The 21,240-nt window shown below is 33.2% G+C and overlaps 3 protein-coding genes across 3 annotated transcripts; 1 reads left to right on the top strand and 2 right to left on the bottom strand.

Annotated features, from left to right (window-relative positions):
- Positions 1-1,742: 1,742 nt before the first annotated feature.
- LOC109788340 (uncharacterized) lies at positions 1,743-3,992 on the bottom strand. Its single transcript, XM_020347036.3, has 4 exons — positions 3,813-3,992; positions 3,103-3,173; positions 2,276-2,362; positions 1,743-1,934 (listed from the first exon to the last, which is right to left on the bottom strand). Exons 1-4 carry the CDS (start codon positions 3,916-3,918, stop codon positions 1,908-1,910), a joined length of 291 nt encoding a protein of 96 aa, XP_020202625.1. The 5' UTR covers positions 3,919-3,992; the 3' UTR covers positions 1,743-1,907.
- A 5,922-nt stretch (positions 3,993-9,914) lies between these two features.
- Positions 9,915-11,709, top strand: LOC109788344 (Late embryogenesis abundant (LEA) protein-like protein). The gene is made up of 2 exons (XM_020347039.3): positions 9,915-10,267; positions 10,694-11,709. Exons 1-2 carry the CDS (start codon positions 10,042-10,044, stop codon positions 11,482-11,484), a joined length of 1,017 nt encoding a protein of 338 aa, XP_020202628.1. The 5' UTR covers positions 9,915-10,041; the 3' UTR covers positions 11,485-11,709.
- A 259-nt stretch (positions 11,710-11,968) lies between these two features.
- Positions 11,969-15,720, bottom strand: LOC109788338 (receptor-like protein kinase THESEUS 1). Its single transcript, XM_020347034.2, has 2 exons — positions 15,114-15,720; positions 11,969-14,942 (listed from the first exon to the last, which is right to left on the bottom strand). Exon 2 carries the CDS (start codon positions 14,844-14,846, stop codon positions 12,303-12,305), a length of 2,544 nt encoding a protein of 847 aa, XP_020202623.1. The 5' UTR covers positions 14,847-14,942; positions 15,114-15,720; the 3' UTR covers positions 11,969-12,302.
- Positions 15,721-21,240: the final 5,520 nt, after the last annotated feature.

The following is a 21,240-nucleotide window of genomic DNA, read 5'->3' as shown; positions in this document are numbered from 1 at the left end:
AACAACAATAGATGGATAAAATTAATTCACATCTTTATTTATTTCTTATCACAAATGATCTAAATTACCTTATTTAGATTATTTAATAAGAAATAAATAAAGAGGGGCAACTGTGAATAATCAATTTTATCCGGATTCACAAAATTAATGAAATGGACATCTACTATGAAGAGGAGGAGCTTTCAAGGTATGGAGGTGACAACAAGGAAGTTTGAAGCAAAAAAAAAAAAAAGTTAAGTAGCCCAGAACGGGCCGTTCCAAATTCGGAACGGGCCGTTCCTAGTTACAAAAAAGCACTATAACCCTACTTGAGAACGGGCCGTTCCAAAATGGGAACGGGCCGTTCCAAGTCAGTTAAAAGGCCTAAATTTTCTTATTTGGAACGTGCTGTTCCGAATTTCAGAACGGGCCGTTGCGCATTTAGAACGGGCCATTTTGAATTTAGAACAGTCCGTTCCAGATTCAACTTTAGCTCACAACTAAATGATCCAGAACGGGCCGTTCCGATTTCGGAACGGGCCGTTCTGGTCAAGTCTGACGTCTATAAATAGACGTCTGGGGCACAGTTTTCAGGGCCCAGAAAAATTTCGTCCAATACTCTTTAGAGCTCGAATTTTTTCTCTCTCTCCTCCCTCTCTTTTGTATTTCTTGAAATCTGTGAGACACCTCTGTAGTGTGAAAGGTAGCCAAAAAGCACCTTCTTGATCATCATATTCGAAGATTCATCTCATTTGGTATCGTTCTTTTCTTAACTTTTTTTTTCTTCTTTCTTTTATTTATTTGTTTATTTTATTTTTTATTTATTTATTTATTTTTGTTTATTGTTTGTACATAGTAAATATGATTTTTTGCCTTTAAGATTATTATTTATAAAAATATTTAATATAAGACCAATAATAATGTTAGGTGAATAACATTTTTATCTTTAACATTATTAAGTCCTAGGATTTTAATGACTAGTCATTTGCTAGCTTAAACTCTCCTTAACAAATTTGTTCTTTTAAAAAAAATAAAGATATGTTGCAAACAATAACGTTAATTAAGTAACACTTTTATTTTTAACATTATTGGAGGAATTTATTGATTAGCCATTTACTAACTTGAATCCTTATGCAAAATCTATTTCTTTAGATAAAAATATAAAAATATAAACATAATTTTGCTTTACGTATACATTATTTTTATGATTAATGATATTGAGTAGCATTTCTACCCTTTAATATCATGTAAATCTTTTATTATCAACAAATAAAGATCAATAGCATTTGATTGAATAGCAGTTCTATCTTTCATGTTATTGGGAGGGTTTATTGATTAGCCATTTGCTAACCTGAATCCTTATGATGTTATTTTTTAATTAAAAAAATATACAAAAGAAACATCTCTCATATTTAAAAAAAAGATATATATATATATATATATATATATATATATGTATACACCTTTTTGAGGAATAAAATAAATGTTTATAAATTTATATAATTTTGCGCAATTAATTAAAGGTACTGTTTTTACGAGCGTTGTAGGGAGCTAATCCCTACACGTAATCGACTCCCGAACCCAACTTTAATTTTAAAGATTATCTTTTAAAGGGTTTTTCAATTTTTTTCCCTCGAAATAAAATATTGGTGGCGGCTCCATTGAATATAAAAATGTTAGCGTCATCCCGTCGTGATCCCGACAATCAGCAACAGGCTTAAATCCCACAAAAATGCCTGACCTTATTACCAGAGACGATGAAGTGCTTGAAAATACCATAACAGTGATATAATTCTGAAAGGTTTAATTATGACTATACCATCTATAGGAGTAATGTAAAATCCACTAAAACTAGTCTCATTACAAAGATAAAAATCACAGCCAGGAGAGCTAAAGGCAGGTAAAGTCAACTTCACTTTATAACAACCTTAAGCCTTGTCTGATGCTCCAACTTTCTGCAGCAAGACATGGTTAACTAGAATTTGTAAGAAAGTTCAATGCTTACTTTAAGATGTAAAAACGTTATCTTGGAAAGTTAGCAGTCAACAAAGCAAGTACTTATGACGCACAGATAATATCCAAAATTAAAATTTGTGAATGATACCAGCAAGCAAAAAGTTATATTAGCTGCTACTATTGCTTACTATGATTAAACATATAAATCAATCAAGAATGAACATTATCAAGTAAAATTATGAGAAGCTAGCACATATCCCTGCTAATCCAAAGTGTAAGAATCACCCCTAAAACTCATACCACAACGTCCTATATAAAGTATAAAGGCAAACTTATGTACCTCTTCCTTCTTGTTCTTGCCTCCAGTGAATAACTTGTAACCTCCATAGAAGAGTAAACCCCATCCAGACAAAGAAACAATCACAAACTGCAACAGAAGATTTAGTTCATGAAATCATCTGTTTCAAAAAAAAACAAAAAAAGCACATGAAGTCATCAGGTTCCTAGCTAGTAGTTTCAATAGCTGATCAATTTCTCAACATGACTCAAAATATAAGTTTTATTTGCGTGTCAGTGTGCCAACATGAAGAATTATATCAGGTGTGTGTATGTGCTGTTCTTCAGGAGTTATTTATTCACATAAGTTCCCTTGAATATCAATGTCAATAATCAGCATAAACTTATACAGAGAGACCGATTTCAACCACAGACTCACTGTTCTTTGATAGGAACCAGAATCTAATAGACGGATCTTCAAGGCCCAAAAGAATTGTGCACAACACAGTTGGCTTAAGAATTAGGTTAAGTTTATTTCTTTAAGTTTTACTGTAGGGGATCTAACCAAGTGTATGCCTGTATGGTTAAGATCACATAGCCGTTGGAATCCTTAAGGACCATTAGGGATCCTTCCTTTAAAAGCTTGTTTTTCCTTCCTGATTGGATATGAATGAATTGAGAGTATTTTTCATATGTTGGTTTCAGCCACAGACTCACTGGTCTTCCTCAGAAAACAGTTCAGAAGTAGCACATATGTGAAGAAGATACAATTAAAGCAGAATACTCTTGTCAATAGAATAATAATGACTCATCAATCAGCATCAAAATGTGGTCAATCTGGAATATCTTAAACTAACATATGAGAGTTTCTAAAATCCTAAAGTGACTCACATGTTCTTCTTTCCACTTAGATGGACTCATCGGGTCTTGCCAACAGTTCACCTTTGGAGGTCCATGATGATCTGCAACATGTCAAAGTGATACACAGAAGTGATTCTTTAGTAAATACGTGGAAAATATTTCACTTCACCAATCACTCCACTTGCACCAGTGGTTTACTGCAACCTTAACCAATTTTTGGCACATTAATTTCCAAAACCAAAGAAAGCAAATCATGGAAATCACCAACCAATCAGTGATGTATGCACCATCATAATTCATATGGCCGTTCCATTCAGCTAGCAGTGCATCATACATATGAGTGTTCAAAATGGAACCAGCACAAATGAAAAATCCAAACCAAACCGAACAGCTAATATTATACTCCTTAAGTATGATTCATACATCAATAGTTCAAACAGCACAACAAATTGTAAAAAAAATAAAAAATAAAATAAAAAAAAAGCTCTTTCCACAAACTACGAAATTATGCATTTTATTTTAGAATACCCTAAAATGGCAATGAATTTGGACACAAAAGGTCTACAACGCAAAATAACAATCTTCCAATGCCCATTTTACTAGGTAGAGAGCTAGATTCAAAGATTTGAACTTTTCAGCAATAAATTATTAATACGGAAAACCCTTTTGCAGCATTGAACGTAGAACAAGTAATATTGAATGAAACATAATGCTTAATGAGAGAAGAGAAGGGAAAATACCAGCGGCGGTAGCCAAGCCGCGCCGATGAAGGAGCGAAGTCGTTGTTGGTGAGGGGAGCCGAGCCATATTGGTGGCTCGACAAGCCGCGACACTCCACGCCGCCATGGATGATTCAGTACTTCACAGAAACCAGAGGAGTCCAAGAAATAGTGGCAACCCTGCAATTTTTATGTACCAGAAGAATCGATTAAGTAAAAATAATTTTAATCAAGTCTAAAATGTTTTAATTTATTACAAAAAGGAGCTGTCAAAAAAAAAAATAAGACGCATTATTAGGAATCGAATTTTCAATAGTATAAATTAATAATGTTTGTCGGATTTTAATGGTAACTAAAATTATTTTAGTTTACTATCAAATTTATAAAAATTACATATTATTACATTATTTTATTTTTTTTACGAGTACACACAATTTTCCTTTCAAGACTGAAAATTTGGATATTTTAATTATATTTAAACTTACAACATTATATTTGTATAGTAATTTGATTTTTAAATTCTTAAATATAATATTTGAACATCGGCATTCAATATTCTAGGATTATTTTGATATACCTTGGTTGATTTGTACATGTGTAAAGTGCCAATAATTTAACATTTGCGGTGTTAATGTTATTCTTTTGGGCCGTGTTGATGTTATTTTTTTTTTCTTAACGGAGTTTAATATTGGGCCTCTCTAGAGTTTTGTGCAGAATCGAGCTTCAAAATTAGTTTAGCGAAATTCAAAGCCTTTGCTTCCAATTAAGGGTGTGGATGCTAGGAGAGAGCAAAAATTATGAATATCTCTTAAATTCCTTCACTAACAATTTAGGGAGATATTTAGGATATAATATGGTGCATGGTAGAGTTTCATCAAGCCATTTTTCCTTGCTTGTTGAGTAGATTCAAAGGCATCTTGATGGATGGGAATGATGTTTGCCTAATATAGACTAGGTATAGTGACCTTGGTCAATTTTGTCCTAGCTTCCATTCTAACTTACACTATGCAAATGCAATGAGGACCCCCAAAATGTTTGTGGTTTCATTTGGAATGGGAATGTGGTAAGAAAAGTTCATTTGGTCAATTGAAATACCTTGTCAAGAAAGAAAGGTTTGAGGGATCAATAGGGGTTCGTGTTTCTCATCTTCAAAATATTTTTCTGTTAGGGAAGCTTGTTTGGGATATTCTACATAATTCTAACAAGCTTTGGGTTGAAATAGTTACCTCTAATATTCTCCAAAAAATTGTTACCTATAAATATTTAGACCGAGTGTTGGGGATAGAAAGAAAATCTCAAGACAATCGAAAAGATCCTGAAGATTAGTTCGATAAATTGAGAAAAGGGAGTTATCACGAGATATGGTTCAAAGTAGTTAGGGTCGGATCAAGAGTTTTTGCGCGAATATGCAAACATCGAGGTGGTTGTACACCAAGGAAGTTGATATGAATTAACCGTTGCTCGAAGAAAACGTTCAAGGTTTGAGGCACGCAGTAGGTGGTTATCGGAGGTTAAGAACGGTTACAAGGGGCTACTCACGGCGCATAATGGAGAGCAGTTACACATCCCACGTCAAAACCATGTAAAATAACCACCCCCGTTCAAACTCTATAAATAGATGAAGCAACCCCATTTTAAGAGGTCGAAAAATCATGCTTGAGAACTCTCACAAACATTCACTGCCCACGCACATGGCTCCGGTGTATGAGACTGCTGAGTATGATTTCCTGGCCACTTTTTTCTTTTCCTAGTTTCTTAGAATAGTTTTATTGTAGTTTAATATAGTGTAGTTTCGTAGTTTGTTTGCTTCTCAAAATTATTTCTCAAGATCATTGTTTGTAATCTAACAATTATTCGGAAGCAAATTAATCATGATTTCTATTATCAATATATATGTTGTCCATTTAATTCATCTAAATGTCTGCATACATGAAACGCATTTTGTAATAACTGTTGACGAATATTTGGAAATTTGTGCATGCTAATTATATGGAATGGGATCTCTAACAATTTCATATATTTGTTTCATTGTGATTACTCATCTTTTATACATTTAAGACTCATTTAAAATTCTAGTTGTCACGTACTTAAATTGAAAACTTTGCAAGTTCGAACAAAAATGACTCATGAATTTCATTGCAAACACCGAGACATTCAAAAATGTTGGAGAATAAGGGTTCTTATTTGCTTGCGTCAATAAGGAAGGTATTTGATATGTTAAAGAATGGTTTTCAATTGCAACTTGTGGTTTGATCCATCGGTAATTAATTAATAACTAGTAGGATAACTTGTGGTTTGATCCATCGGTACTTAATTAATAACTAGTAGGATAACTTTTGTTTCTCCCTCTCCTAAAAAATTATTAAATTATATTATTTTTTATTAATATTTTTATGGAAAAAAGAAAGACACTAGAATGAAGTTGAATAGTATCAATTGAAAATTCAACACTTTTTTGAAACAATGAAGTAGTATCTAAATTTTAAGAGTGCAAATGAATAGTTAAGAGTAAAGAACACAATATTCTTTTATAATAATTCTTCTCTAACATTGAGATTATGTTCAATTTTTAACCAAGTCAATCAAGTTTCACTATCTTTGCAAAGATACAAATATTTTTTCATAAGTCAGTTCTGACTCGACCTAAGTATTTTTTGACTTACTTCTTCAAATAACTACCTAGGTATTCTATGAAAAACAGTCTTTCCAAGCTTCAACAAAAGTTTCTTCAAGTTTTAAGCTATAATACAAAATTAAAACTAGGAAGTCATAGTTGTTCAAGGCTTTTTACATGTATCAATAAAAAATGATTTTATGTAAAACTTTACACGCTTTGAAATATTTGTTTGTTCTTTTCTCTAACAAAAAATAAATCTTTGTTCCTTTATGAAACTCATATACCAAAGAACCTTTTATTCCTTCTATTAAGGAATAACATAGATATAAATGATTTGATTATCAAACATCATCAACGATATATTTAATGCATTTATCTTAAACAAACAAAGTGGTCCATCTAAAAGACTACACGTGATCATAACCAATCACCTTTCTTGTACGATCTGAAAAATATTCCTTTAACAAAAACATTCAAGTTTGTTAACATTAAAACTCATATTCCCCAGGAGTCTAAGATCATCTTTTGATCTAACAATAACATTAATCTAAGTAAAATTAGGTTTGGATTCTTTAAGTAAAGTATCAAGTTTGTAGACACCTACCTTTATCCATGGCATGTTAATTGTGTAAAAGAGAAAAACTATTTATTGTTCATACTTTAGTCAAAGCAATCTAGGGGGTAGGTTTCTTGTGCTTGTCTTTTATCAATGGTTTTTCATAATTTGAATATGGTGGCATCAACATGAGTAACTAGGTGATTTAATGCACTAAACTCCCTATGATTCTTAGGCACTCGTAAGGTAGGATAGTATACACAAGATCTTAAGTTTGAATCTGTAAACAAATATGAACCTTTTTTTGACAAAAGGCTATACTTCTGTTTAGAGGTCTTCTTTAGCATATCAGTCCATTTTCACAAATAAATATTTAACTAGTTTATTTAATTAATATTTGAACCTTTTTTTAATTTATAAATGCATATCTTTGACAGAGATATCTCCACTCATAAATAAAAAAGGGAGTGGATTAGATAAAAAGAGAATTTGTAATGTTATAAAGTTTGTTTAACTCTTTGTGTAGTCTCATAATGTTCTTCACCAACAATCCGAGGTTGGAGCATATAGTTGATATTGTCATTATAATTTTGATAAATAAAAAAAAGATATTTAGAAGATAATTATGTATCTAAAATCTTATTATACTATTAAGTGTAGAGAATATATTATATTTCTCCTGTTTATACTATGTTGATTTTCTCCTTCATATATTATTTTGTTATCTTCTTGAATATCATTAAAAATCAATATGATAAATAGCATAAAAATAATAATTAATTTATTTATATAAAGAAATGTTCTCACTAATATCAAAAATTTAAAAATCAACAATTGTTTTTAGAATATAAAAGCTTGTAAAGAAAAATTATGATATATATTTAAGCTTTTAAATTAGATTATTGAATTTTTAGTATTATAAATTTTTATATAAATATTATCCCATTGCTGCACTCAATGAGAGATTTTTATTTTGTTTTATTCTATTCTATATATGTATTACATGTGCATTGCTAATCATGTTTCGTGAACTACGGTTGAGTCTTGTTTGAGTTTATAAATTAGCGTGTTTGGATCGGTGTGAGTTGAACTCATCATAATTTTTTGGAAACAACAAATAAATATAATCACGGTGAACTCACCACTAATCTAAATACACACTTATTCGTTGCTCTTTAGTCAATATGTTTACTTTGTAAATTTGGATTCAATACTTCTGTTTAGAATTATTAAAAATATAATTAAATCAATAGATAACAATAAATTTTATAATTGAACCGTACATGTTTTATATTACAAATTAAATTGAAAATTTATTCACATCCGATCCAAAAAAAACATACTAGAAATGATCTAGTTGTTTATCTTTGTCTTAAATTTAGGATTTTATACCTATATATTGTATCTATTGTGTTTTTATGAACTCCAAAAAATCTCTAAATTTTGTAAAAATTTATCTTATGAGATATCGTATTTTGGTACGAGATCATAATTATTAATAACTAAATTTTGTGTAAGATATGAGTATCCAATTAGATAAATATTGAATTGTTTTACGAATAAAGATATGAGTGTGGGATACTCCATTAGCCACTTAATCAGATTCTCTTGACAAAAAATTAGAAGGATATATTTGCCTACCAATCTTAAACATAAAAAATGTAAAATTAAGTTGAAATACTCTTTTATATAAACCCTTTTTACAAAAGGTTAGAAAAATACAGTTATTCAACAATTTCAAACATAAAAGACAAACATTATGTTAGAGCACTCTCTCTTACAGAACTTCTCCACAAGAATTCTCTCATCAAATGGGTAGAGGGTACAATTATAAACTTAATCATTAAATTTTTGAATAATTTACGAACTAGAAATCATAATTTTAAATATCTCCGTACCACTAGTGTAAAAATAAATAAAAATTCATCTTACTTTACATTTCAAAAAGTTTAATTCTTGAGCATGTCGTATATGCTGCTTTTTACATGATTAAGTTAAGTAGATTTCAAAAAAGGTAAAAGAAGGTATTTTGTTATTATCCATACTAAATAGTAATACAGAAAAAGTTAAATCCAACCTGCCTTCCGATGGTTGCTAACTTCAATACTTCTATTTTAATCATAAATAATTCTAAATCTTCGATCTTAAATAATCTTTTTAGTAAACTTTCAAAATATTATATACGTTTTAAGTTTTTTAGCGTAATTGTGTTTACTTATTTACTTTTTTTTTATTAAAAAAATAGAGAATTTAATATAACTTTATTTATTTAAAATACCTTAGCTTTTAAATCAACTTCGGATTTTTTTTTATACATAATAAAACCTTTAAAAAAAATTGACCAATAAAAAATTTATATTAACATAAGACAGCAAATTTGGAGCAAGGAGAGAGACCTTAGAACAGTCACGTAAGTTTTCAACAAAGTTTAAAGCGTTGACCTTTTAATTTACAGAAGCAAGAATATCTTAACATGCATTATGCTGTCCAACCTCACGTACATGGCATCTAAACAACACCATTCGTAACCCAAATAATCGGAGCGCAGAACGCGCACGTGAGACAACATCATAGGAGAAATTTTTTTTAAAAAAAATGCTAACTTATATATAACATTCTATGAAAATTCACACCATCTCATATAATTATTTACATTCTCAAGACATTAATTTAGCACCTCACCTCCATGCATAGGCGTGTCTCATACCAATAATTCATATTTATCTATATAGTTATATTATCATAATTCATAACTCATAAGTGCAGCCACCAATTTTGCAGTTGAAGGCATCAGAACTCACCTTGGTGAGATGTACCCAGCTGCCATAAGAAGAAACAATAATTATACGAATCCTCTTGATATTCTGTTTTCAATCAGAATATAACCCCATGTTCTTACTTTGAGTTTAGTTAACTTAGCATTAGATTGTACTACAAGTTTGCAAAAACCACCTTTATAATGCACAAGCAACCCTGAAACACATCTATAAATACCAGGGAAGATATAGTGTTGTTCCATCAATTGGCTCCAATTCTCTGTGTTTCCTATATTTCAGTAACACATAGATCATTCAAGAATGGAGATCTCTAAAAGTTCCGTTCTAATCCTCTTGGTAGTGTTCGCCTCAAGCTTGATCCATGCCAAGGCATATCACGGCCTATACTGTGGCACCAGAGGAACCCGATGCTATGGAAAGTACATCACGTGTCCTGATGAATGCCCAGAAAGTGAAACAAATGAACCTAAGACTAAGGTTTGTCACATCGATTGCAACAAACCTATTTGCCGGGCTGTCTGCAGAAGTAAGATAATAAAGCTACTCTTACTCTGATATATATATATGTGCTTGTTGAATATAATGTAGTTATAGTGTTATATATCATACATACCAACAAGTTGCTGGCCAATTGTGGTACTTCTTAGTCCCTTAAACTAGGTTTCCAATTCAAATTTTGTGAATAAAAAAAATATAATTGAAAAAATTAGACCTTTATTAAAAGTGATCGGTTAAATTTTTGAAGAAATTTATAATCAGTTAAATAAGTGAATACTTCAAATTAATAACATCATTATCAAAAACTAGTGTTATATTATATATATACAGTAACCATTTGATACTTGTTTCCATTCTTTTTATCTTCCTCAATTACAAACATCTTGTTAACACTTATCATTTCTCTCTATCTCTCTCTTATTATCACTAATGCAATTCGTTTTTTGATTGTTAGGTCGCAAGCCAAACTGCAATGCACCAGGATCAGGATGCTATGATCCCCGTTTCATTGGTGGAGATGGTAGAGTCTTCTACTTCCACGGAAAGAGCAATGAACACTTCAGCCTAGTTTCTGATTCCAACCTCCAAATCAACGCACGCTTCATCGGACACAGGCCAGCTGGCAGAAGCCGTGACTACACCTGGATTCAAGCCCTAGGAGTCCTCTTCAACTCCAAAACCTTCTCACTTGAGGCCACCAAGACACCCCAATGGGACGATCTTGAGCACCTCAAACTCACCTACAATGGGAACCAAGTGGCCCTACCTGAAGGCTCTCTCTCCACGTGGCAAAATGAGGAAAAAGATGTGAAGGTGGAGAGAGTAGCGAGTAAGAACAGTGTCATGGTTACACTGAAGGATGTGGCTGAAATATTGGTCAATGTTGTGCCAGTAACCAAAGAAGATGACAGGATTCACAACTACCAAGTGCCCTCTGATGACTGTTTTGCTCACTTGGAAGTTCAGTTCAGGTTCTTTGCCTTGTCTCCAAAAGTTGATGGTGTGCTTGGGAGGACTTATAGGTTGGACTTTGAGAACCCTGCAAAGCCTGGTGTGGCTATGCCTGTTGTTGGTGGGGAAGACAAGTACAAGACTAACTCATTGTTTTCTCCTGATTGTGGTTCTTGTGTCTTCTCAAAGGAAAGTTCATCTGAGAAAGAGATCACCACCCCACAAGTGATGGAATATGGCACCCTTGATTGCACCAAGTTTTCATATGGGTTGGGCATTGTTTGCAGGAGATGAGAACTAGTTTATATCATTTATGTTGTGTTGGGTTTATTAAGAAAAAATAATGAGATGCGTGGTTGAGGTGAAAATTCTGAAACCTCGCTTCTGGGAATAATGATTCTACTCATGTATTTGCCTTTGTTGTTTGTTCAGTCGTTCATTATAATGTGAACTCTTGTATTAATGTACTTCCTGACTGCTAAGAATATGAAAATGTAAAAGTGAACTGTATTATTTAAAGTGCATCTTAAAAGAGTCAAATCATATTATTTATGTTAGATTGAAATCTGACTTATTTACAATTTATATCGGTGGTAAGATAATTAGTTAAAATATTTTTTTATTATTATAAATGATCAATTAAAACTCTTGCATATTATTCTTATAAACTTTTGAGGTGTCCCGACTCTAAATATGTGTTGTGTAAGATGGAAAAAAAAAAAAATTTAAAATAAAGAAAGTAAAGCAAGTCAACTTATCAGAAGCATTACTTTACCAGTTGTGTAGTATATTAATTTTCTGGAGAACTTTTATTGTGACTTGTAAGAACAACTTTTGGAGCTGAACTCCTACCAGTTCTATGAAGTACAACAAAATCTTACGGATACCTTGCATACAATTTCTATTCAGCTAATTGGCACTCATCAGTACCACTGAAATATGAAATATCACATTGTAACTTGCTAGTGGGAAAAAAATAAATAATTACAAAAGCACTAATGAAATGGAAAATAACATTCATTCATAAATCAGGACTTCTTAATTAGTCCAAGGCCAGGACAGCCACTGTACTTAATGGTCCATGGCCAGAATCAAGAACACATCAGAAGAACTCATCTGCCGCGAGGATGTACCAATTGTGAGAACACTGCACTTGTGGAAACATCTTCTGCATCATCGCCCATTAAAGAATTTCCCCCAGCATTCATACTAACACTGTTATCAAAAGGCTCAAGACGAGTCAACTGAATTCCAATAATGTGGTTTGTGCTGTTATCTTCTGGTTCCATGAGTGCTGATGAGGTCTCTTGAAGCTGCAAAGCATATTCAAGGTTCCACAAGACGTCACCCATAGATGGCCGATCCACTCCATACTCGGCCAAACACTTCTCAGCTGTCTCCCCAAACTTCTTGAGAGAAGCAGGATTGACTTTCCCCACCAGATTCTGATCCATGATTTGATCAAGCATTCCTTTTTTCTGCCAAGTCATTGCCCACTCAGCTATGTTAACCTGGTCCCTAGGAAGGACAGGGTTCAAGGCTGGTCTTGTGCACAACACTTCCATTAAGACAACCCCAAATGAATAAACATCTGATTTCTCTGTAAGTTGTTGCCTTCTAAAGTATTCAGGATCAAGATAACCAAAACTACCTTTAACAGCGGTGCTCACATGAGTCTGATCAAGAGCAGGACCAGTTTTGGAAAGGCCAAAGTCAGCAACCTTAGCAACAAAGTTATCATCTAAGAGGATGTTAGTTGTCTTCACGTCACGGTGAATTATGCTTTGAGATGCACCAGTGTGGAGATAATGAAGACCTCTTGCTGCTCCAATGCAAATTTCAAGTCGTTGCTTCCATGATAGAGGTGGTAGGTCAGTTCCATACAAGTGGCTCCTGAGAGGTCCATTAGCCATGTATTCATAGACAAGAATCATTTCTGATCTCTCATCACAATAGCCAATGAGAGACACAAGATGGCGATGGCGAAGCTTGGATAACATCTCAATTTCTGTTCTGAATTCAGCAAGACCTTGTTCAGATCTGGGGTTCCCCCTTTTAACAGCTACATTGGTCCCATCTTCAAGTGTTCCTTTATAAACCCTGCCAAAGCCACCAACACCAAGGAGCAGCTTCTCATCAAATTTGTTGGTTGCATTTAGGATCTCTTGGAAAGTGAATAACCGGCCAAGATTTGATGAAGCTAAAGAAATGCAGCTTGCAGTTGCACTCTTCTGTGAAGTTGATGACATTTTTGTCATGGTCTGAGAGTTTCCATATAAAGAAGGTAAAGGCAGAGGCAGCCAAGAATGGCCCTGTTGAGTAGACTTTGATTTGTATCTCACCAAGCAGCAATAACACAAACCAACCAAAGCTACGGCAGCCACTGCCCCAACACAAGAACCAACTATTACTCCCATCTTGCTTTTGCTTGATGGTGAACTAGGAAGGAGACTTTCAACTGAAGAAAGTCCATCCAAGCTATTGAATGCATTGCTGATCTTTATAATCTCCAGTCCATTCATAGTAGCATTTGTGATATCAGCCATTGTATCAGGACCAACACTAACTGTCAAAATGTTGGAGTCTGCTGAGGCATTGGAAACAAAGTCCTTGTAGTAAGGCACAGCCAAATCATTTGTTATGGATGAGAGATCAAAGCTTCCAAGAGCTATGTCAGAATTTATGAATAGATTGAACACTAACGTGTTGAGAGACTTGCTAATGATATCACAAAAGTGCACCCGGATAAAATAGGAGAAGTTTGGATCCACAGTAAAGACCCAAGTAATGTTGAAATTTGAATTGGCTACATTTGCATCCCCCATGGCTTCAGAAGTGGCATATACCCAATTTGGTGCCGTCTCAGGCGTAACACCTGCCGGATACTTAATGCTGGAAGGGTTTACTGACACTTTAGTTACTGAACTGTTTAGACGAAGGTATTTCTGATCATTCTCCCAAGTCCTTCCAAGGGTGTCATTTTGGGGTGTGAGCAAGGGACCTCCTATGTTTAAGCGGTAAACAGTCTCAAAAGCAAGTTCAGAAAGGCCATTGAATGGTGCAGCTGGGTCAAGGGCCACTGCCTGATCAACAAATAAGTCATTTGGCATTGACACAACTTCAATTGCATTGACAAAGGCCACTGAACCATTTGAAGGAATGAAGGTAACAGTCAAGGTATCAGAGGTAACATTGATGGCATACTCCCTAAACATATAAGAACCATTGTAGTTCCTAAAGGTGAAGTTGCACAAGAGAACAAAATCATCAGTGGCCACTGTTATAGCCGCAGCGGTCAAATTATGTGCAGAGTTGGGAAGAGGGGAAAAATATAGCCTAAGCCAGTGCCTACCTTTCTCAACCTCAAATCTATAAGAAGCTTTCTCAGTGAAAATCCTAGCTGATTGGTATATAGGGAATGTGACACTAGAATTGGAACTAGCAACAACAGAATTCTGGGTTTTCAACACCAATGAAGAATGCTGAGAATCAGGAACAAAAGTGCGGTCTTGGAAAGTAATGCTTTGGGATGAACCACAAGCAATTAGATAATTATCACGAGGAATGTATGCGGCAAATGAACCATTCACCAAAAACAAATAAATAACCAAAACAAAGCAAACCCACTTTACAAGGTTCATCATTAGCATCACCATTGTAGCTCCCCGAGTCTTCACCAATCCATAAAACAATTGTAAGCAATACCCTTTAAACCTGTAACCTTAACTTTCAATCCCAAGCCACAGAAAAACCTGTAACAACCTCGGATCGATCAAACACAATGCACAAAACCAGACATTTTCGTTACAAGCAATACACAAAATACCATTATTCGAATTCTAACATCACAACGAGACGTAACACAACACAACACAAACTCACAACAAGGGTCTTAACAAGGAATAATTAAATTGTGTACTAACCTGTTTTGGTCGTGGTTGTGGAGGGAGAAAAAACGTGAATAACTTGCTAGTTGCTACAGGCAATGTGATTAACATAACAGGGCCGAAAGACTGAAACAAATGAAACCCATTTCAGATTACGTGCATCCCATTACTGAAACCCCATCAAGTTTTACTTTTTAGTGTGACCGCAACGCAAAAAACTTTTTCTAGGTTGTTGATTAGGCTGTCAATTAAAGTGGGAAAAGGGGACCCCACAAAGAGAGAATAAAAAAACAAAAAAGTGTTAACGAAACTTGAAAGTTGAAACTCCCATGAAACCAGCTGTTACTAGAAGATTCTGGGGGTGTGGTTTTCAAAATTCGGAATCTTTGAAACCAAAGGAGTAAAACGAACAAAACAACTAAATAAACAACACAATGGAAGTTCAGGAATTGAGGTTTGGAACTCTTAAAAATTTAAATTTGAAGTTTAAAGAAAAGAGAAAAAGAAAAGAACATGGTTTGGATTTTGGAAGTTGGAAGGAAATGGCTGTTGCGCTGGGTTCAACGATAAATGGGACCCGCTTTAACGCGGCTTCACCATATAGAAGGGGTAGGGCTTCATAACACCCATCCAACATTGAACACAGTTAAGCTTTTTACCATGGCTAAAAGCTTTCTTTATTATTATTATTATTATTATTCTGCAATTTTGTTTCTTACTATACATATCTTGTCCTTTATTATAATTTTTTAATTTTAGGAATATCTCTGTCAACAAAATTTGTCTCGTTCTTACAGAATTTTCTTTGTCTCATTCAATATCCAGCAGAAAACCTAGTAATTGTGTAGTGACATCCATCCATCAATCATCGATGTAAGAAATTAAGCATTATGTGTAAAAAGTTACATTATTAATTAATTAAAAATCATCTGAAATATTGTTTTAGTATAATATTGTAAAAATTATAAAATTTATACAGTGCCCTATAAATAATGCTTAATTATCCTTTTAGTGTACATAATTTTATAATTTTTATTAGTCTTTATAATTTAAAATATATTATTTTAATATATATATATATATAAGAATTAAATTGAAATATTTTTAATTAGAAAGATTAAAAAGTAAAGTTCAATAATTATAAAAATTAAAAAAGGTAAATTAACCTATGTAAAATAAAGATCTTGGTAATAATAAGAATCCTATTAAGAATTGCCTATAAAGTCACTGACTTGGACAGAAATACTTCATGTTCATTCGAATTATTCCTAATTCCTATCTTAGTTATTTGAAACTTGACTTTTCGTGGTTTTCCAGTCAACTTTTGGATTAGGTAACAAAATCATCGGGATAACTTTTATCAAATTAGGTTTTATGATTTGACAAGGAATAACTATATCTAGTTATCTACAATTCCAAATCCGTACAGTCAGAATCCCAAGATTAAGATATAGTGTAAAAAAAATAGCCTAAGATATAAAACTTCATCTGCCAAAATCAAATTTAATTCAGTAATCAAATTATGTGATTTCTGCCCATTTTCACGGGAGATGAAAAAGTTAAAGCTATATTTGAGTGTGATTAGAGAAATAAGCGAGAAAAAAATGAAAAGAAAAATTAAAATATATAGTAAAAATTAGTTTATTTAGTTTGAGAAAAATAAATAAAAATATTATAAAAACATTTAATTTGAATAAATAAAAAAGAAATAAATTATAATAGAAGAAAGATTATTGTTTACACTTATAAAATTAACTACGCACAATAAATATAGTCCTGTTTAAAAAAACATAATATAATTCAATGTAATCGATTATGGCATGTATTATATTCGATTACGTTTGGTGCATCAACAACAATTCATATGATAAAAAAAATCTAATTGAAAATAATTAAATTATTTAAAACCTAACATAAAAAGATGAGAAAATCCATTTGAAAGCAATTAATACAATTAAAATTATACGAATAAATTTAGCGTAATTAAAAGCAATTAACGGACAATTGCAAAAATTATACTATAACAAATGAAATAATTAGTGTTGCTATTTATATAATTAATATAAGAAGATTAAATAATTTATATAACAATTAATGTACAATTAAAACACAATTAATGTAAAATGAAATAGTTATAGCTAAAATTAATGAGCAATTAAAAACAATTATACCAATTAACGTATATCTTATTACATAATGTAGATAATTATTTATTAATAAATTAATTATAATAAAATAAGTAAAAAATGCACCAAAGAAAAAAAGAAGACGATCCTTATTGGTTGCTCTAACAGCTTTGAAGACGGAAAATTGAATTATTTGAAAGAAAAAGTTAACTCAATGAAAAAAAAAACAACAATACAATATTTGAGATCTTTAGTAACAATATGACTTGTTTCCTACAGACATTTTATACATTTTCAATTCATAAAAATTATTATTTTATAAGTTTCTGGAATTGATGTCATATTTTATATACACTGTATATGATAAAACTTATTGATGAAATTTCTGAAAATAAAATATTTGAATAATTTTTTTAAAGGTTTGATTATGTTTTTGGTTTTTATAATTTTTGTAAATTTTATCTATTAGTCTCAAATAATTAAAAATGACATGTATAAACATTAAAAGGTAAAATTAAAAAAAATTATAATAAGTAAAAGTGAATAAAAAAATTAGACTAAGATAAAATATTTTTAATTATAAAGACTTAAAAATAAAATTCATGAAATTGTAGAGACTAAAAGAATAATTAAATTTTTTATAGAAATAAAAATAGTTGAAAAATAAGTATTTTTTATCCATAAGAATTATAATAGTATTGGAACTTACAGCATTGCATTAATTTTTTTGTAAAAATAAAAATAATTAAAAAGTAAAAAAAAAATTATCCATAAAAATTGTAATAGCATCGGAACTTACGACATTGTTTAAATAGATGATAAATGATATACAATAATTTATTATTGAGGGGTGATCGCTAGTCAATAATGTGTAGTGGAAATTGGTGTAGATACAATAATACTTAAATATGATTTTTATTTTTGCCGTTCTAATATTTTTATTAACAAAAAATATTAATAAACTTTAAATAGACAATACCAAGAAGAGTGACGTTTTTCTTATTAAAAATAAATACCGATATTTTTATATAAATACCGATATTTTTATTTATTTACTCCAAAATCAATGTTAAAGACTAAAATATTTTGTGACTTTAAATTTCAAATAGATAAAAAAAATTTTAAAAAAATGTTTTATAAAGACAAAAGTTAAATTTTATTTATTTTATAAAATAATATCTTAAAATTTTTAAGAGATAAAAATTATAAAATAAAAAAATATTCATTTTATAAAGATTAAAAATATAGTTAAACTTAATATACAATTTAGGGAGTGAATTTTGTACACTTTTAAATAAAACTCTCAATATTTTCTCTCTTCACTTTTTAAGATATTTTTTTTTAACCAAGGTATTTCTTAGCTGTAAGCCAGTGTCTAATCCTCCATAGTACTAAAATTTATTCAAAAGATTTGACATTTCAACAAATATTTTTTTTCTACATAAGAGTTAAGGATTATACTCTTGACTGTTTGTGTAACGACCCAGCTGGTCACTACACTTAGCACAACACACTAGAAACACCACATAGAAAGGAATAAGTATATACATATAGGGTCTAGAATATATACATATACATGATCCAAGTCTGGATAGAGTTAAAGTGTACAAAATACAACAAAGGCTACTACACTAAGTAGCTAAAACAACAAAAGATCCTAAAAGATCTGCTCCGTTTGCCAGCTACAGACTCACCATCAGCCACCAACCTATCCCTACTCTACTCCCATACATAGTATGATCATCGCAGTCCAAACATCATGGAGACAACAAAGGGTAAGTTAGTGAAAAGAAATCAACATACATATAAAACAATATGAATGGTAAACAGCTACAGCTATCAGCATATCCACACAGCTTAGACTACACCACAGCAATTCAGCAATATCAGCACCACAAAGCGACAATTTCAACACTGCATAGCAGCAATAACAGTACCACTCTAGTGGCTATAACAGCATCGCATAGCGGCAATAACAGCACCGCCTTAGTGGCTATAACAGCACCACAATAGTGGCTATAATGACACCGACATAGCGGTTATAACAGCACCACAATAGTGGCCATACACAATATACAGCTCAGCAATATACAGCACAACCAAACAGCTCACAGCACAGCACAGCAAATCAGCATACAACACAGCTAAGTAGTATTCAACACAGCTTACTACTCACAACTTAGCTCAGCACGGCAATATACATCTATTTCAGCATAGTTCAGCATATCAAGTCAATATCATCAGACGCGCCTGGAGAACTCATGGTCGCGCCTAGCGCGGCTCAACCAGAAAGCACCAGGGACCAGCGCGCCTGGCGCAAGATTGCTCGCGCCCGGCGTGACCCAGCCAGAGAGTCCAAGACTCTCACGCGCCTAGCGCAATTCAGATTGCGCCCAGCGCATGCTCAGGCAGAGACTCCATGGAGTCTCACGCGCCTAGCGTTCCTAGTGTGAGACCCTCAGTCTTTCCCCTCTCTCCCTCTCAACATTTCACTAGTAGCCTTCCTTCTTCCTCTCATTCTTTCTCTCCCACTCACTTGGACTTGTTCATTCTTTTATCTTGGTAGCCGTAGGAGCTGTGTAAAGGTGCGGGAATGAAGCTGAAGCGCGGACTCTTCCTCCTCCGTTCATCATTTTCTCCATTCGTTTTCTCCTTTCTCCTTCCCGGAAGCTTGGAACTTCTCCTCTGAGGTAAGGGAAGCTAGATTCTCGCTATTTTTGGCTGTAACTGAGTCTAGAAACTCATTTGTTGTTGGATAATTGACAGTTTTTGGCTGAAATTGCTGAAGTTGGGGTTTCGGGATTTTCCGGGGTTTGGTGAAAATTTGGTGATCTTTCCTTGTTTGCGGTTGCATGTTGAAAAAGTTGGTATTTTTGGGTTGTATGATGAAAATGTGATGTTTTGGACCGATTGCATGTGCCTGGGGTGTTGATTTTGCAGGTTTTGGGTGAAATTTTCGAACTGGGGAGGGTTCCTGTTTGAATTTGAGCCGGGCGCAGTTCTTCGCGTCGGGCGTGAGTTCAAAGGGGAATCCGTGGGTGAAACGCGCCGGGCTCGGGGAGAACCACGCGGGGCGCAATAGACCCCTGAAAGTCTCTGGTTGAGAATTGCGCCGGGCGCGCATTTGATTTTCAGAATTTGACTTTAGAGTATTCATTAAAGTTGTAGCCTTGGATGTTAGCTTTCCAATGGCGCTGGAATCACTCAAAAAGGAGTTTTAGAACTCCAGATATGGCCGTTTTAGTGAAGAGGGGTTAAACTGCCAGCATTACTTATAGCTGTTGCGGTTTTTATCAATTTTAACAAGGTAGATGAAGGAATTAGGACTTGGTGTCTTCAAGAGAGTTGTATTAAATCTTCTTATCTTTCATATGAGATAGGGATGAGTGTAGTATGAGTAGTATAACTCCTAATGTGCTATTTTCTGTGAAGGTTGCCATTTCACATTTAGTGATTTGGTTAGGTTGAAAGTTGTTCTAAGTACTTAGGTTGATTGATGTTGTTTGGGTGGGTAATTTGACAAGATAGATGAGTTACAAACAAGGTGTATGAGCTGTATTATGTGTAGAATATGTTGTATGTCGTGTATGCTATTAATGAGGTAACACCACGATGTAATAGATTTATATTGTCGTGCTGAGTTGGGCTGACATGGATGATTTTCATGTTGAATTAAAATATTGTTGTACTATAGACTGTTGAGCTGAGTTGTGAGTAGTAAGCTGTATTGTATACTACCTAGTTGTGCGGGATGCTGATATTGGTGTACTGCGCTGAGCGCGGCCCTTGTCGCGTTGGGCGTGAGACTCCTTGGGAGTCTCTGCCTTGTGGGCGCCAGGCGCAATTGGTATTGCGCCAGGTGTGAGTGAGCCTTGAGCTCTCTGGCTGGGTTCCGCCAAGCGTGGGCGTGCTTGCGCTGGGCGTGCTGGCCCCCTGGTACTCTCTGGTTGCACTACGCTGGGCGCAACCACGAGTGCGCCGGGCGCGGAAATGTGACTTCATTAATGGATGTTAGAGGTTATTTATGTTCAGTTCAA

The sequence above is a fragment of the Cajanus cajan genome, chromosome 10, assembly GCF_000230855.2.
Source record: "Cajanus cajan strain Asha chromosome 10, NIPB_CcT2T_4, whole genome shotgun sequence".
In the NCBI taxonomy this organism is placed as follows: Eukaryota; Viridiplantae; Streptophyta; class Magnoliopsida; order Fabales; family Fabaceae; genus Cajanus; species Cajanus cajan.
The sequence above is the reverse complement of the archived record's forward strand: the minus strand, read 5'-3'. Positions and strand labels throughout refer to the sequence as shown.